At 39.2% G+C, this 17,943-nt stretch overlaps 1 protein-coding gene across 2 annotated transcripts in view; it reads right to left on the bottom strand.

Moving 5' to 3' along the window:
* Nucleotides 1–17,943, bottom strand: part of OPRM1 (opioid receptor mu 1) — a 162,550-nt gene that overhangs the window by 123,426 nt on the left and 21,181 nt on the right. For both annotated transcript variants that reach the window (XM_055536031.1, XM_055536030.1), the window contains 2 exons: nt 1,804–2,156; nt 97–617 (listed from right to left, as the gene is read on the bottom strand). In XM_055536031.1, the coding sequence (XP_055392006.1) occupies nt 97–617; nt 1,804–2,156 (874 nt within the window). The remainder of the gene's footprint in view (nt 1–96; nt 618–1,803; nt 2,157–17,943) is intronic.

Below are 17,943 nucleotides of genomic sequence, written 5' to 3'. Positions count from 1 at the left end.
GGTCCACTTCTAATGGATTCTAATGCTGGACTTTAAAAAGCTCTGTAATTTTTATGTCATCCCTGGTCGGTACACCCAGTCCTAAAAGCTGCATACCTGATGGTTAGTCCTATCCACCGTATTGGCTGTGGAGGGGTGGTCTCTGGTGTTCTGACGAATTCGAGTGGAGTTTTGCTGCTCAATGGTGGAGGAAGTTGGGATACAGAACTCTCTGAAGCATCGTTTGAAGTTTTCATCCAGAAATGCATAAAGGACGGGGTTCAGGCAGCTGTTGGTATAACCCAGAGCAATGCAGAAGTGCCAGGAAACGGTCTGGAAAGTGGTTTCCGGGATTGTGATCAAGGCTTTAATGATGACGTAGATGTGAATGGGCGTCCAGCAGACAATGAACACAGCCACAACCACCAGCACCATCCTGGTGATTCTTCGCAGGTTCCTGTCCTTTTCTTTGGAGCCAGAGAGCATGCGCACACTCTTGAGGCGTAAGATCATCAGCCCATAACACACTGTAATGATGAGGATAGGCATGATGAAGGCAAAGATGAAAACACAGATTTTCAGCAGGTTTTCCCAGTACCACGTTGGGTGAGAGAATGTTAGTGTACAATCTATGGAACCTAGAGAAAAAGAATTATAAGGAAGAATTAGCAGGAACATTTAATGCTATCATCAGGTGTTAATATTGCCATTTTGCTTTCTAATTTATAGCCTTGACCCGAGTTAACTTATGGCTCTTGCTACACAAATCCTGGAAGGAAGATTTAAAGAATTCATGGAAAAAACCTCAGATCTCTGTTGATTTTTCCAAATATGTCATTTGGTTGTCCACTTTGATGACGTTATGTATCTCTCGCCACGAGCTAGATTCTCTATGGAGTCTAAGTTGACATAAAAATATAATCACTGTCCAGACTCTACAGGGGTTTCCAGCTACTGGGTGCCTTCACTCCGCTTTTTTTTTTTCTCTTTTTCTGGCATCCTGAAGAGCTTGTGAGATCTTAGTTTTCCTACCCAGGGCACCACAGTGAAAGTGCCAAGTCCTAAGCAATAGACCACCAGCAAATTCCCTTAACTTCTTTTTTTGATGGGTGGTTTATCATTCTGAAATAAGATCTAAAAAGATACACTTGTCATGTAGGCAGTCACTTGACATTTTCAAACAAGCCTCCACTTAATGTTCTTTGGGTCTAAGCTCTAATTACTCTTTATTTATTATTTTTTTTTTCTAATTACTCTTTAAAGATCTGTGTTCTTATGCTGCCATCGTTTGGATGAAGTAAGTGCAGAACAATCAGGAATGGATAGATTTTGGTTTATATTCTCTCTAAAATGTTCACTGGACTTAAAATTTTAAGGGAAAATTCCTATTTCAAAATATTCAAAAATATTTTATGAGAAAGAATCATGAAAACTACAGTTTGCACAGCACTGGGCCACTCTGGGCGAAGGCAATGGCACCCCCACTCCAGTACTCTTGCCTGGAAAATCCCATGGATGGAGGAGCCTGGTAGGCTGCAGTCAGTCCATGGGGTCGCTAAGAGTCGGACACGACTGACCGACTTCACTTTCACTTTTTACTTTCATGCATTGGAGAAGAAAATGGCAACCCACTCCAGTGTTCTTGCCTGGAGAATCCCAGGGACGGGGGAGCCTGGTGGGCTGCCGTCTATGGGGTCGCACAGAGTTGGACACGACTGAAGCGACTTAGCAGCAGCAGGACCACTCTGTAATCTACTTGGCTCATGACGTCACCAACATATCTATCTGTATACCTCCATTCCCGAGGCCCGCAGCATCACTCACCTTGCCGGTACTTTGTCGTTGCCATGAACATCACAGGCAGACCAATGGCTGAAGAGAGGATCCAGTTGCAGATGTTGATGATCTTGGCATTACGGGGAGTGCGGAAATCCAGGGCCTTGACAGGATGGCAGACTGCAATGTAGCGATCCACACTCATGGTGCAGAGGGTGAATATGCTGGTGAACATATTGTAGTAGTCTATGGAGATCACAATCTTGCACAGGATGGTTCCAAAGGGCCATGTTCCCATCAGGTAATTGACACTCTGGAAAGGCAGGGTACTGGTTGCCAGGGCATCTGCCAGGGCAAGGTTGAAAATATAGATGTTGGTGGCAGTCTTCATTTTGGTGTACCTAGCAGATGAGGGAAAAGCAGTGGCAGAGTCAGAAAAAAACCCCATCAGTGTGAAATGCAATGATGTTTTCAATAAAAAAAATTGAAAACTGAAAGGCAAAAACCAAATAACCCTTCCAAATCCAAAGCAAAAACAATTGCAAGGATTAGTGGAAACATCTGAGATTAGATTTAAAGGAACTCTTTCAGAGTACTGCTGTTGCTGCTAAGTCACTTCAGTCGTGTCCGACTCTGTGTGACCCCAGAGATGGCAACCCACCAGGCTCCCCCATCCCTGGGATTCTCCAGGCAAGAACACTGGAGTGGGTTGCCATTTCCTTCTCCAATGCATGAAAGTGAAAAGTTAAAGTGAAGTCCCTCAGTCATGTCCGACTCTTCGTGACCCCATGGGCTGCAGCCTACCAGGGTCTTCCATCCATGGGATTTGCCAGCCAAGAGTACTGGAGTGGGGTGCCATTTCCTTATCCGCTTTCAGAGTACTAGGTTGGCCATTTATAATCATGTGCCTATTTCTCTACTTACCTGTTTTGCTATCTGTAAAATGGTTATAAGAATAGCTGCCATAATGATTTATTGGTTTATTTGCTTTTTAAAAAAAAATGTACCAGGCACTGTGATAAGTGTAATAGACTCAGGGAGCACTCAGTCAAGTATCTACACAGTGGGTAATAATACATTTAATTCTAAATAAGTAAGAGAAAAATTTCAGACATGCAACTAAAACTATGGAACAATGTAATTGTACAAGAGTATATATATATGTGTGTGTGTGTGTGTGTGTGCTTGCCAGGTGGCTCAGAGGTAAAGAATCTGCCTGCCAATGCTGGAGACATGGGTTTGATCTCTGAAGAGGCAAACCAGTTTGATTGTAGCGTGCTTGTGTGCTAAGTCGCTTCAGTCATGTCTGACTCTTTGTGACCCCATGGACTGTAGCCCGCCAGGCTCCTCTGTCTATGGGATTCTCCAGGCAAGATTAATGGAGGGGGTTGCTATTTCCTTCTCCAGGGGATCTTCCCAACCCAAATCTTCTGAAGTAAAAAATCAAAAATGAAATAAAAGATACGACTTTTAAGACCTTTGAGTAATTGACCTTGATGTTCAAGAAGTTTTAAACTTTTTGATGTTGTTTATTAGCAGAAATTTCACCCTCAAAGCAGAAAGAAAACAAAAATAAACCAACCTTTCCAAACCTTGCTAGCTAAACCATAGCACACTCAACTGCGTTAGTCTCCATCTCAGGCAATAGATGTACATTCCACAGCTTATCTTTAGTACAGTGCTTTATGTTAAATAATCAGTTTCTTTACCGTCAGTTTATGACTCATCATACTTCTAACCTTTTCTTCAGGCTCATCTTAGCCCCACGTGTTTATTAATGTATGATTATTTCAGTTAAAAAAGCCTTTCCTCCTTTAGAATGAGATGTTTTGTGAAACAAAATTAGGTTAGAGTCTCACATCATAAAAGAAAAAGTGAATATTTGTCTATAAAAGTTATTTCGCTTGGCATCTTATGGGAACAATGATGTTTCATTTTCTCCATTTATTCAAAGATCCTTCCTCTACAGATAGGCAGTATTCTTATCTCAGTTACTCACACTTTGAATCACAGCAACATATAAAAAGGGGTTCAGCAGTTTCCAAAATATGTGAATGAATAATACAAGACTAAAGGTCTGAGAATTCCAGTTGCCTCCAGTATAGCTTCAAAGGCAAATCTAAAGCAATAGTCTGATCAGAAAAGGGGTCATGCTGTCCAGCAAACATGAGCTTTTCATTTTGTTCTGTTCTCTGTGGTGGTATGAACATTGCCCCCGGAAAGTGACATGAATGATTAGACTCACACTACAAGCTATCAGAGTGTGTACACCAGAGTTAGCAAGTGTGCCAAAGAAGGGAGCCGAAGGAAGGCCGCCTTTCTTGTTCAGTTTACCTGGGTGGGTCTGAGTTGAACTCCTGGATGTCAACACACAATCCTTCACCCATCCTTCGGGCCTTTTACTTCTTACTGAGTCATAGATGAATTTGGTGGCAAAGTGGACAAAACAAACTGGGAGGGATAGGTGACATATTCCCACAGTGTCTCCCCTGGACTATAGGGCCTTCCTGACGTTGATGGTTCCTGCTATAGTCACTGAATTGGGTCTTTTCCTCTAGGTAGTGGGCCAAGCTATTTTTCTCCTTCCTAGTTATCCTATGGAAATTTTCCTAGTATGTATTTCTGAAATTTTGTTCTAAGTGATATAGTAGCTTATTTGCAATATGAATCCAAATGAATTGCCATAAAACTATTTAAAAAATATATTCTCAGAACCTTCAATGATTGATCCAACAGAGTGATTTTTATGGAGCTTTCAGGTGATATATTAGGGAAAGGGCGTCAGGAAGCTCATTTCATGGGCAGCTCATCTATTCTTCTGTGCTCCATATATATCTTTTGTTTGTAAATGTCCTTCCTTGTTTGTGGCTATAATTCCTATTTATTTTCAAACCCCTTCTTCAAGCTATTTCCCCAGTTACCAAAACCTCATTGAATTTTGACCCACATGTACTAAATGAATCCACCCTGAATTAACTACTTTTGCAGAGATATGCTTTGTAAACCTTTTGTTATTCTATTGTGTTTTTGAGTTAATTCTTGAGTTGTGATGACCCTGTCTTTGTCCAAAAACAAAAAAGATCAAGGATGCATGAAAAGAGGATGAACTTCTCTGGTAGCTCAGTGGTCAAGAATCCATCTGCCAGTGCAGGAGACAGAAGAGATGCAGGTTCAATCTCTGGGTTTAAAAAATTCCCTGAAGGAGGAAATGGCAACCCATTCCAGTATGCTTGCCTGTATAATCTCATGGACAGAAGAGCCTGGTGGGCTACAGTCCATGGGGTCATAAGGGGTTGCAAAGAATCAGACACTACTTAGCATACACCTACCCCACCCACATTCCAGAATCCATCTTGTCAGTTTCATATACCATCATGAGCTTCACATGGCTCTCTACCTATTTTCAATTCAATTCAATTCAATTGCTCAGTCGTGTCCGACTCTTTGCCACCCCATGAACCACAGCAAGCCAGGCCTCCCTGTCCATCACCAACTCCTGGAGTCCACTCAAACTCATGTCCATTGAGTCGGTGATGCCATCCAACCACCTCATCCTCTGTCATCCCCTTCTCCTTCTGCCCTCAATCTTTCCCAGCATCAGGGTCTTTTCAAATGAGTCAGCTCTTCACATCAGGTGGCCAAAGTATTGGAGTTTAAGCTTTAGCATCAGTCCTTTCAATGAATACCCAGGACTGATCTCCTTTAGGATGGACTGGTTGGATCTCCTTGCAGTCCAAGAGACTCTCAAGAGTCTTTTTCAACACCATAGTTCAAAAGCATCAATTCTTTGGTACTCAGCTTTCTTTCCAACTCTTACATCCATACATGACTACTGGAAAAACCATAGCCTTGACTAGACAGACCTTTGTTGACAAAGTTATGTCTCTGCTTTTTAATGTGCTGTCTAGGTTGGTCATAACTTTCCTTCTAAGGAGTAAGCATCTTTTAATTTCATGGCTGCAATCATCATCTGCAGTGGTTTTGGAGCCCAGAAAAATAAAGTCTGACACTGTTTCCACTGTTTCCCCATTTATTTGCCATGAAGTGATGGGACCAGATGCCATGATCTTAGTTTTCTGAATGTTGAACTTTAAGCCAACTTTTTCGCTCTCCTCTTTCACCTTCATCAAGAGGCTATTTAGTTCTTCTTCACTTTCTGCCATAAGGGTGGTATCATCTGCATATCTGAGGTTATTGACATTTCTCCATGCAATCTTGATTCCAGCTTGTGCTTCTTCCAGCTCAGCATTTCTCATGATGTACTCTGCATATAAGTTAAATAAGCAGGGTGACAATATACAGCCTTGACATACTCCTTTTCCTATTTGGAACAGTTTGTTGTTCCATGTCTGGTTCTGTTGCTTCCTGACCTGCATACAGGTTTCTCAAGAGGCAGGTCAGGTGGTCTGGTATTCCCATCTCTTTCAGAATTTTCCACAGTTTATTGTGATCCACACAGTCAAAGGCTTTGTCATAGTCAATAAAGCAGAAGTAGATGTGTTTCTGGAACTCTCTTGCTTTTTTGATGATCCAGTGGATGTTGGCAATTTGATCTCTGGTTCCTCTGCCTTTTCTAAAACCAGCTTGAACATCTGGAAGTTCACGGTTCATGTATTGCTTAAGCCTGGCTTGGAGAATTTTGAGCATTACTTTACTAGCATGTGAGATGAGTGCAATTGTGCGGTAGTTTGTACATTCTTTGGCATTGCCTTTCTTTGGGATTGGAATGAAAACTGACCTTTTCCAGTCCTGTGGCCACTGCTGAGTTTTCCAAATTTGCAGGCATATTGAGTGCAGCACTTTCACAGCATCATCTTTCAGGATTTGAAATAGCTCAACTGGAATTCCATCATCTCCACTAGCTTTGTTTGTAGTGATGCTTCCTAAGGCCCACTTGACTTCACATTCCAGGATGTCTGGCTCTAGGTGAGTATGGGTGATCACACCATCATGATTATCTGGGTCGTGAAGATCTTTTTTGTACAGTTCTTCTGTGTATTCTTAATTTTTTAAGGAGTTCACAATAGAACCAACTGGGATGTACAGGATGTTTTTATCTTTTGGGGGGCTGATTTTCTGCCCTTTGATGTTTTTGACAAATGGAGTTTTTCTTTTTTCTCTTTTATTGTTTATCTGTGAAGAAGAAAGCTATCTAACTCTGTGAGGATTCAATGAGCCCCTTTTCTATGTTCAGCACTGTGCTTGGATACTTTTTCATATCTGTCATGACTTTTATATCCACTTACGCTCACGTAGAAAAATTCACAGTTTTAATAGAGAAAAAAACCTCAGAGTGTCATCTTTTGATACTCATGATTAATTGGATAAATCAAATGAAATAAAGTCACTTGTCCTACATTTCAGGTTATTATTTAGAAGAAGAAAGTAGACATATGAGTACCTACCTGAATCTCTCTTCTATTATCTAGACCATTCTGTTGTCTCAGGCAAATGTGTGTATGTGTGTGTGTGTGAGAGAGAGAGAGAGTGAGAGAGAGAGCGAGAGAGGGATTGAAAAGAACCAAAACCTATGATACACTGTCATCAGGCATTAACACAGAAAGAGACTATATATTAGTTTATTATTTTCTGCTAAGTTCTCCACTACCTTAGTGGAGCAAACAAGAGATTTCTGACTTTACTATAAAATATTCTAAAACATTTTATTTACATTTATTTCCCATGGATGGAGGAGCCTAGTAGGCTGCAGTCTATGGGGTGGCTAGGAGTCGGACACGACTGAGCGACCTAACTTTCACTTTTCACTTTCATGCCTTGAAGAAGGCAATGGCACCCCACTCCAGTACTCTTGCCTGGAAAATCCCATGGACGGAGGAGTCTGGTAGGCTGCAGTCCATGAGGTCACTAAGAGTCGGACACGACTGAGTGACTTCACTTTAACTTTTCACTTTCATGCATTGGAGAAGGAAATGGCAACCTACTCCAGTGTTCTTGTCTGGAGAATCCCAGGGATGGGGGAGCCTGGTGGGCTGCCGTTTCTGGGGTCGCACAGAGTTGGACACGACTGAAGTGACTTAGCAGCAGCAGCAGCAAGTGGTCTTATGTGGTCAGTGACCAAATTTCCAATGAGTTTATGTTAGTAAAATGCAACAGGAGTATTCTTAGATCTCTGAGCCCTGAAGGCAGAAAAATGACTATTGTTTGCTAATTTGCCTCAGAAGAGAAGACCAAGCTAGGTTTACAGGAAATTAAACAAAGACACACTGCCTCTTTCTGCCCCTGTATCACCAGTCTAACAACCATGGGTCTTATTGATTGAATGGTGCTCTCTCTTCATCTATACCTACTTTTTTTGCTGTTGTTCTCTGTATTCCTACTTTCTTCTTATTCCATGATACATTAATGACAATTCAAGGGAAAAATAGCCTTCGGATGGAAAAGGGACAAAAATCTGCTTTCTTCAAGCAATGGATGTACTTTATAAATAGAAAATGTGAAATGAATAACTGATCATGTTTTTAGTTTTGCATTTGGTGCTAGAAAAAATCAGAGTGAAATGTGTGGCTCCTTTTAATAATTGCATAGAATTCTAAAGGCACTAGAATCGAATATATTTCTATTGTACTGAGTCTCCGGCTAATCTCATCATTTCATTCTCTTTTGGCTTCCGATTTGTCTGTTTTCTTTATCATTTCTCTTATTTTATTGCATGCATTTTAAAAGCCTCTTCAAATCCTCTTGTTGGAATTGGAAACTGAGGTGGAGGACTAGGAGAGAACAGGGAGGCATGTCAGTGCAGAGGAAAGAAAATGAGACTTCCATTATGGCCAAGAGACTCTGTTTAATAATTTTTTGCATTATGCCTTTTGAAACTGCTTATTTCCTGCCTTTTTTTTTGTTTTTGATTTCTGAAAATTTTACTTCAGCACATTTATCTCCTCAAAAGTTTATATGAAAAAACATGTTTTTCCTTGATTCCCATATTCTGTGATAGATAACACTGATGTACTATAGAAAAATATGATGCTAAATCCTCTGATGTATGTAAACCATTGTCATTGAATGAAATATTCTTATCTGTGACTTTAGATTTTTATTTCCTGAAATATTGATTTTCATCTTTTTAGACCGAATTACTTGAAAAACAGTATTAGAACATTTACCTCAGCCTTTCCTTCATAGATAACAATGTTTTATTTTTATTCTAAAGGACTGGTTTTTAAAATTTAGAAACACTTTAGCTTTCAAGTTTGAGAGTGCTAAGAGAAAAGGAAATTCTCTCATTTTAGAATCTGAAAGTTTTGGACATAAAAAATAATCAAATGTGTTACCACTAATATCAAATTATGATATATCCTTAGGCATTTCTTTAATACTGAAGGAACAACAAGGAAAACTTCAAAATATAATAAAACAATTCTATCAATGTCAATATTAGAAAATTGCTTTTTGAAGAAGCTCAAGCATATGCTGTAGAATATACATTTTTAGAGTATAGACTATCAGTAGAATTATTGTCTACTGCACTGAGTGCAACAGACATAAAAATTTTGGTGATGATACTGTGATATAACCACTCAATGCAAGTATAATATGAAAGACAGCATGAACAGAAAAATTTAAAACCATAATAGATTATCCATTCAGCATAGAATCCAGCACAAGAAGGGCACCAGTAAATGAAACTGAATACAGGAAAAAGGGCTTGGGTTATTTTATTTTTTTATGGTAAGATGAAACAAATTTTTTACGGGAACCAATGGCTTTGGAAGTAAAAGTGAACATGGAGTATTCCTTTTTGCCTTGTCATTCGGTTGTCAAATTGAGAAGAACTTTGGTCATAGAAAGTCATGGAGTGATGAGAAGTGAGATCTGAGAGGGGCTTTGAGGGCTACATCATTTGATCACCTTCTTTTACGGTGGAAGAAACTAAGCATAGAGAGATGTACAAATGTTTGAGACCTTTTCTCTGCCCTTCCCTAGGCTCCATTAAAAACTGAAATGACCTTCTGTGCATTAACTGCATTGTGTACCATGTGTATTTCTGGATGTGCATTGCTGATATACTCAGCCACTATGTAGCTAAAGTGAGGTAGGCATGCAAAGGTTTTTAATCTTCTTTTCAAAGATGCCCATGCTGGGAGTATACTGGGAATTTTGAGATATTTTCTCATTATACTGAATGTGGTAACAGAACCATATTTTTTAAGGAGAACCAAGTTTGCTCCTTTTCCTTTGTTTTACTCTCCTACAATCCATGATTTAAACCTATCAATTCCATGTAGTTGACTTACAACTTCTCTCTCAAGTTCCATCACTATGTTTCCAGGTTTTTTTGGGGACATCTGTAATTTTCTCTAGGATTCTCAAGTGCAATGTTTCAGTTCAGTTCACTTCAGTCGCTCAGTCATGTCTGACTCTTTGCAACTCCATGAATCACAGCACACCAGGCCTCCCTGTCCATCACCAACTCCCAGAGTTCACCCAGACTCAAGTCCATCGAGTCAGTGATGCCATCCAGCCATCTCATCCTCTGTCCTCCACTTCTCCTCCTGCCCCTAACCCCTCCCAGCATCAGGGTCTTTTCCAATGAGTCAACTCTTGGCATGAGGTGGCCAAAGTACTGGAGTTTCAGCTTTAGCATCATTCCTTCCAAAGAACATCCAGGACTGATCTCCTTCAGAATGGACTGGTTGGATCTCCTCACTGTCCAAGGGACTCTCAAGAGTCTTCTCCAACACCACAGTTCAAAAGCATCAATTCTTTGGTGCTCAGCTTTCTTCACAGTCCAACTCTCACATCCATACATAACCACAGGAAAAACCATACCCTTGACTAGATGGACCTTTGTTGGCAAAGTAATGTCTCTGCTTTTTAATATGCTGTCTAGGTTGGTCATAACTTTCCTTCCAAGGAGTAAGCGTCTTTTAATTTCATGGCTGCAATCACCATCTGCAGTGATTTTGGAGCCCCCCAAAATAAAGTCTGGTACTGTTTCCACTGTTTCCCCATCTATTTGCCGTGAAGTGATGGGACCGGATGCCATGATCTTAGTTTTCTGAATGTTGAGTTTTAAGCCAACTTTTTCACTCTCCTCTTCAACTTTCATCAAGAGGCTGTTTGGTTCCTCTTCACTTTCTGCCATAAGGGTGGTGTCATCTGCATATCTGAGGTTGTTGATATTTCTCCCAGCAATCTTGATTACAGCTTGTGCTTCTTCCAGCCCAGTGTTTCTCATGATGTACTCTGCATATAAGTTAAATAAGCAGGGTGACAATATACAGCCTTGACGTATGCCTTTTCCTATTTGGAACCAGTCTGTTGTTCCATGTCCAGTTCTCACTGTTGCTTCCTGACCCGCATATAGGTTTCTCAAGGTCAGGTGGTCTGGTATTTCCATCTCTTGAAGAATTTTCCACAGTTTATTGTGATCCACACAGTCAAAGGCTTTGGCATAGTCAATAAAGCAGAAGTAGATGTTTTTCTGGAACTCTCTTGCTTTTTCCATGATCCAGCGGATGTTGGCAATTTGATCTCTGGTTCCTCTGCCTTTTCTAAAACCAGCTTGAACATCTGGAAGTTCACGGTTCAAGTATTGCTGAAGCAATGTCTCAAAGGGTGCTTATTCTTTCTTATGCACTACAAACACCATGACCATCGCCATCATAACAATCAGTAATAGCAAAATAACCAATAACATCACTGAAGAAGATGTAACGAATGGAGAGCTGAGATAATTAGAAAGGCAAAAGCTAATTATATTTTTAGAAATAAGGAGTAAAGGAGGAAGGGTGAAATAGAACTCACAAATTTCAGCATGCAAGAATGGATGGATAGTAATATCATTATTTAACAGAGAAGGATAAGAAGAAAAGGAGATTTGGTTTTGATAAAGAGTTCAATTTTGAGTGTATTATGTCGTGTAACAAAAGAAACATAACTATTATACCTCAATATATGTTTGCCGTTCAGCTGGGCAATTTATTTATAAGTCATCAAGCTCTAGATGGTATTTCCAATCATGCAAGTGGATGAAATTGCCTTTCTGTATGATGAAAAATGTGAAGAATGTTGAAGGCAGAGAAGAACAAAGTTTCATAAAGGGACAGAAAAGAAGAGAGTGAGAGAGGAAGGGAGAGAAGGAGAGAGGATATGAAGATGTTATATAATGATACAATACTTCAGGATGTGAATGAGAAATGAATTTTTAAAATGTCAGAGCCAGAAGCTAGTCTGTGGAAAAGTCTTCTAATCAGAGGACACATTTTTGTAAATGAGGGATTTGATTTTTATCAATATCTAAGAAAATGGCTCTTTTCCATTATTATATTTGATTATACAACATAAAATGCATTTATTCATAGACTATAGTATTGATGTCAATTGTTTGAAATAGAATTTATCAGAATTCTTGCTTCTGAAAGAACAAGTTTGTAGCAGTACCACAGCTATGAGTATGTCTATATGTGAACTCATATATTTTATATAGTCTAATACACTAAATCACATTTATACCTAATTTCCTTATAAATCTTATAGCTCATATAAGAAATAAATTTGATAGAAATTTCCCCAAATTTAACACTATTAAAAATTTACATTACAATTTCTATATAAACTTGTAGAATGGGAAGACATTTTTCTATAGTCTTAATAAAAATAAATTTTGATCAGCAAAGCTAGAAAAAAATTAAATTATTTTTCTACTTTCCTATAGAAAATGATAAGGCAAAATTGTCAAAAACTTTAAAATATCTACCAATCTATGAATGATATATAATGTGTCATTATCATTTTAATTAAAATTTTAATGATTATAGGTTGAAATAATTTAATGTATTCCTTGATGAGTTATATTGCCTTCTGTATTAATTTGTTTTTACTTTTTGCCCATTTTTGGATCATGTTTTTCTTATTGACTTGTTAGAGATTAAAATGGATACTGTAAATGTTTCTTTCAGGCTGCTAGTGTTTAATTTTATTCATCATGGTTTTCTGTTTCTTAAAACTGTCAAATTGAATTCCTTTATGGTGTGTGTATGTATGTGTTTTGCATCTATCTTTCATAAAGACTTTTCTTATTATGTGGTTGTTGAAACATTTTTGAAATTTCCTTTTAATAATTTAAAAATATAGATTTTCTTCAGAATGTATTTTTGATTTTTTAAAAAATGAGGTGCTTGCTTATTGTAAAAATAAATAATACAGGAAAGCACAAAGGAAACAAAATGGAATGCTATAATCCGGAGATAGCATTTTGGCTAACATCCTTCTAAACTTCTTATACATGAGAAGAGAAACATTCATTTATAGTGGCTACTGGCCTGGCGTTGCACTAAACAAATTTATAACATTGAGGGGAAAGGCACTTTATCATCCCCATTTTACAGATGAGCAAACTAAGCCTCAAAGATCCGATACTTTACTCAAAGTTATAAAGCCCGTAAGTGACAGAACGGGAGTTACTGTTCACCTGGGTCTGTTCACTCACCCATGCTGCCTCCCTGTAACACACAGAGAATCCCTCAGGTAGAATTTGAGTCTTGCAGCTCTTCCAAGCCCAGCACATGGGAGACACTAAAAAAATGCTTATTTTATTTGGTTATCTAAAAAATGTATTTGATACGTATCAAAAAAACAGCTGAACATAACTTTATCCTTGGGATGAAAAATGACAATTCCTCTCCTCCCATCACATTTCTATTGTTCATGGGGTCATTTTCAGCATTTGTCACTTGCCTCTGAATTTATAATTTGAGAGTAACATCATCAGCAACCCTTAACACTACGGATCTCGCTGTTTCATCATTTACTCTTTTCAAAAGGAGCAACTTATCCAGTTTATGTGTTTAGGATAAAGAGTTGGTTATGTACAGCTCTGCCACTTTTCCTCTCTCTCTCTGAAATTCAACTGCTAAAAGAGAACACGGTATATTCCACTGATCCAGGTTCCAAATTGTAAAAGGGCTGGTCCCCACATGGGGAGGTTGCCAGTGGGCCAGGTTTGTGGGATACTGTATTTCATTCTGGGTTTATAATTAAGAAGCCATTATTATTGCATAACTATGTCACATCAGCTAAGTATTTTTCAGTAATAAAGTTGACTTTTTTGCTGATTCATTTTGTGCTATCTCTCAGTTGGTTCAAACAGCAGAGAAAGTAGGAGTGACATTTAATAGGACTGTTTAAACATTCATATTGCCTACCGGGAACTTATCTATTATTTTCAAAAATTTATTTCATTGATTTATTGATTTTTAACTTGTGCTCCCAAATCACTGCAGATGGTGATTGCAGCCATGAAATCAAAAGACACTTACTCCTTGGAAGAAAAGTTATGACCAACCTAGATAGCATATTCAAAAGCAGAGACATCACTTTGCCAACAAAGGTACGTCTAGTCAAGGCTATGGTTTTTCCAGTGGTCATGTATGGATGTGAGAGTTGGGCTGTGAAGAAAGCTGAGCGCCAAAGAATTGATGCTTTTGAACTGTGGTGTTGGAGAAGACTCTTGAGAGTCCCTTGGACTGCAAGGAGATCCAACCAGTCCATTCTGAAGGAGATCAGCCCTGGGTGTTCTTTGGAAAGAATGATGCTAAAGCTGAAACTCCAGTACTTTGGCCACCTCATGAGAAGAGTTGACTCATTGGAAAAGACTCTGATGATGGGAGGGATTGCAGGCAGGAGGAAAAGGGGACCACAGAGGATGAGATGGCTGGGTGGCATCACCGATTTGATGGACATGAGTTTGAGTGAACTCCGGGAGTTGGTGATGGACAGGGAGGCCTGCCATGCTGCAATTCATGGGGTAGCAAAGAGTCGGACACAACTGAGCAACTGAACTGAACTGAACTTGTGTTCTTTAAAAAAAAAAAAGATTTCTGAAAGGTGGAATAAAGGGGCCAAAGTAAAATCTTGTGCCTGTTTCCAGTCATCTTAAAAATGAAAGATCATTTTGTATTCACTTTGAGCATGTAATAAAGGCAAATCTTGTGCTATCTGTGAACTTGAGAACAAATTTCAACCTTTTGCAAAGCTTGCACATGAAATCTTCGTGCTATGTAATATATGTGTGGATTGTATTAGGATCACCTGTTTTGTTGTTTTTCTGTAAGTTTGTGGAGTATAGCGAACAGACTCAATCTGTACTCTGCAATGTGTCTGTCAACAACAGGATCAATTCTCCTGACCCCAAAGCCCACATCTATATAATTTCTTTAAATTTGAAATTCCCATTCATCTCATGTTTTTAAAGTATTCCCTACTCCTTAAGAACAAATCGAAAATAAATGATACCTCCCCATCCCATGTCATCTTATCATTCCCTCATTGATCACCATTTTTTCCCCCTCCCCTATTGCCAAAGGAAAAGAGCAGGTGACATGTTAATGTAGTGAGGCTGAATGATAGAGAGAAAGAAAAGAAGCCCCTGACAGCTTTCAGGAAGCAAGTCTAGTTACTGACAGCTGGGTTGTGATATTTCTTTGTGGAACACAATTCTATAGAATATCAGCCTTAGAGGAGAACTCTTCATGATGATTGTGATGCAATAAGACAAAAACAGGTGGATTCTATAATCATGCTTGGTTAGAGATAAAACCAAAATCATTCAGAACCATAAAAAAAGCAGACATCTCCCTTTCCTGATTAACATTAAGTGACAATTGCTTATTAGTCAGTGATAACTCTAGCTCTACTCTGTTAATTCTGCATCCTATATTAAAAAAACTTTGATGCCCATGTGTCAAACTCTTCTTGTTCTGAGACAGCATCCTATCCAGACAGAGCTCTGCTTTCTTGAATCCTCTTCTAAATCACCAAACAAAAATGAAAATCCCTGTGATTTTCCTGCAGCAAAATTAATGTCCAATTTCATTTGCCTCTAGGTATATTCCCAGTGGCTTTTGGCTGGTAGGCGTTGATAGTACAGTGTGCTCGCATCAGGAGGGATCAGCAGCAGCAGGCCAACAGCAATCAGCAACTGGGGGAAGCCTTAGGAATCTACCCGTGATGTCCATGGATCGGCTACAGGCTACCTGGGGGGCATGGTAGCTACAACAGCTGTCTGCGCCCTTGCAATCTTGGCAAATACATTTACCCAGTGTCTGTAGCAGGCAGAATCCATTCTTGGTGGACCTGGGGGCTTTGAGAGCTCACATTGGATACTATCTCAGCTTTTTTCAGGGCTCCTCGCCTCTCTCAGAGCCTACGATCATGCACTGCTTCCTTAGCTGCATCCTCAGTGCTCCCGAGGTTAACTCCTCTCACCTGTGATGCGTTCCATCCCTACAGGGACTGTTCAATGTGTGTCTTTAGGTCTAGATGTCCCCAAGGCAAAGACCTACTTGCCCAATTGTAGTCATCTGGTTTATATTTATCAGGTTTATTTTCAATATCTTTCAGAGGTATTTTGAACTTAAAAATGATTATCTGGGGCTTCCCTGGAGGACAAGTGGTTAAGACTTTGCCTTGCAATGCGTGATCCCTGACTGGGGACCTAAGATCCCACATTCCTTGAGGCCAAAAAATCAAAACATAAAACAGAAGCAATACATAAAAAATTCAATGAAGACTTTAAAAATGGTCCACTTAGGGGAAAAAATGTAAAATGACTATCTGATGTTCTTTTAATTAAGATCTTAAGTGTTAGGAGCTTAAGAAACAAAAATCTTACCTTTCATGGTAAGACTATACATTTGTGGCAATTTTCTAGTCATACCAATTGTTTACTTAATCTTAAGAGCAAGACCAACCCTATTTAAATACTGTGCCAAGAGCGAGTAACTAAAACTACCTTGATTTTTTTCACTTTCTCCAAATTTGACTTCTTAATCACGTTAGGAGTAAGATACTTCAGCATAGCACAGTAGAAAGAATATTGGATTTTGAAATAGGATACACCCTTGATTTTGTTCACTTTCTCCAAATTTGACTTCTTAATCATGTTAGGAGTAAGATACTTCAGCATAGCACAGTAGAAAGAATATTGGATTTTGAAATAGGATACACAGGTCTGAGGGTCTTCTCTGGTAGCTCAGCTGGTGAAAAATCCACTTGCAATGCAGGAGATCCTGGTTCAACTGCTGGATCGGGAAGGTCCACTGGAGAAAGGATAGGCTACTCACTCCAGTATTCTTGGGCTTCCCTTGTGGCTCAGATCGTAAAGAATCTGCCTGAAGTGCAGGAGACCTGGGTTTGATCCCTGGGTTGGGAAGATCTCCTGGAGGAGGGCTTGGCAACCTACTCCAGTGTTCTTACCTGGAGAATCCCATGGATAGAGGAGCCTGAAGGGCTGCAGTCCATGGGATCGCAGAGCCAGACACAACTGAGCGACTAAGCAAAGCACAGCAAACGGATCTGAGCACCACGTCTTTTGACCTGGGGGAAGTGGCTGAACTTCAGTTCTCACAGCTGTAAAGAGGTGATTATATTACCACTAACAATAACCATTAAAACAAATTAAATTATGATGGTGATGTGTTATTTTTTGAGTATTATAATTATAGCTGGTATTTACTGAATGGTTACTCTGGGTTAGGTATGGCTGTAAGCAGTTAACTTGAATTTTCTTAATCTTTGTAACAGACTTATAAGTTGCACATTATCACTTCTTTTGTCGATGAATAAGCCAACTTTTATGAAGCTTAAATAACTCTCAAGAATAGCTGTGGCAGAGGCAGAATTTAAATCCATATCTGTTATAGTTTATGCTCTTTGTTACATTACACTGCACAGTATGTACCATGTGATATAAGTTTTTTATGTGAGAAATAATAACTTTTATAAAGTACAGTAAGGCTTCAGTTCAGTTCAGTTGCTCAGTCATGTCCGACTCTTTGCGACCCCATGAATTGCAGCATGCCAGGCCTCCCTGTCCATCACCAACTCCCAGAGTTTACCCAAACTCATGTCCATTGAGTTGGTGATGCCATCCAGCCATCTGATCCTCTGTCGTCCCCTTCTCCTCCTGCCCCCAATCTCGTCCAGCATCACAGTCTTTTCCAATGAGTCAACTCTTCGCATGAGGTGGCCAAAGTACAAACACTTATATATACCTTTGTGTAAACCAATGCTCACAAAAATCTTACTAGTATCTAAAACAACTATGACCATTATCTTTACTTTTTTAAATGAAATTTCTTTTTTAAAAATGTTAATTTTTAATATTGTATCTTTTAAAAAAATTTTGGCCACACTATGTGGCATGTGGAATCCTAGTTCCCTGAC

This window comes from Bubalus kerabau, chromosome 9, assembly GCF_029407905.1.
Source record: "Bubalus kerabau isolate K-KA32 ecotype Philippines breed swamp buffalo chromosome 9, PCC_UOA_SB_1v2, whole genome shotgun sequence".
Taxonomy (NCBI): Eukaryota; Metazoa; Chordata; class Mammalia; order Artiodactyla; family Bovidae; genus Bubalus; species Bubalus kerabau.
This window is presented reverse-complemented; position numbering and strand designations above follow the sequence as displayed.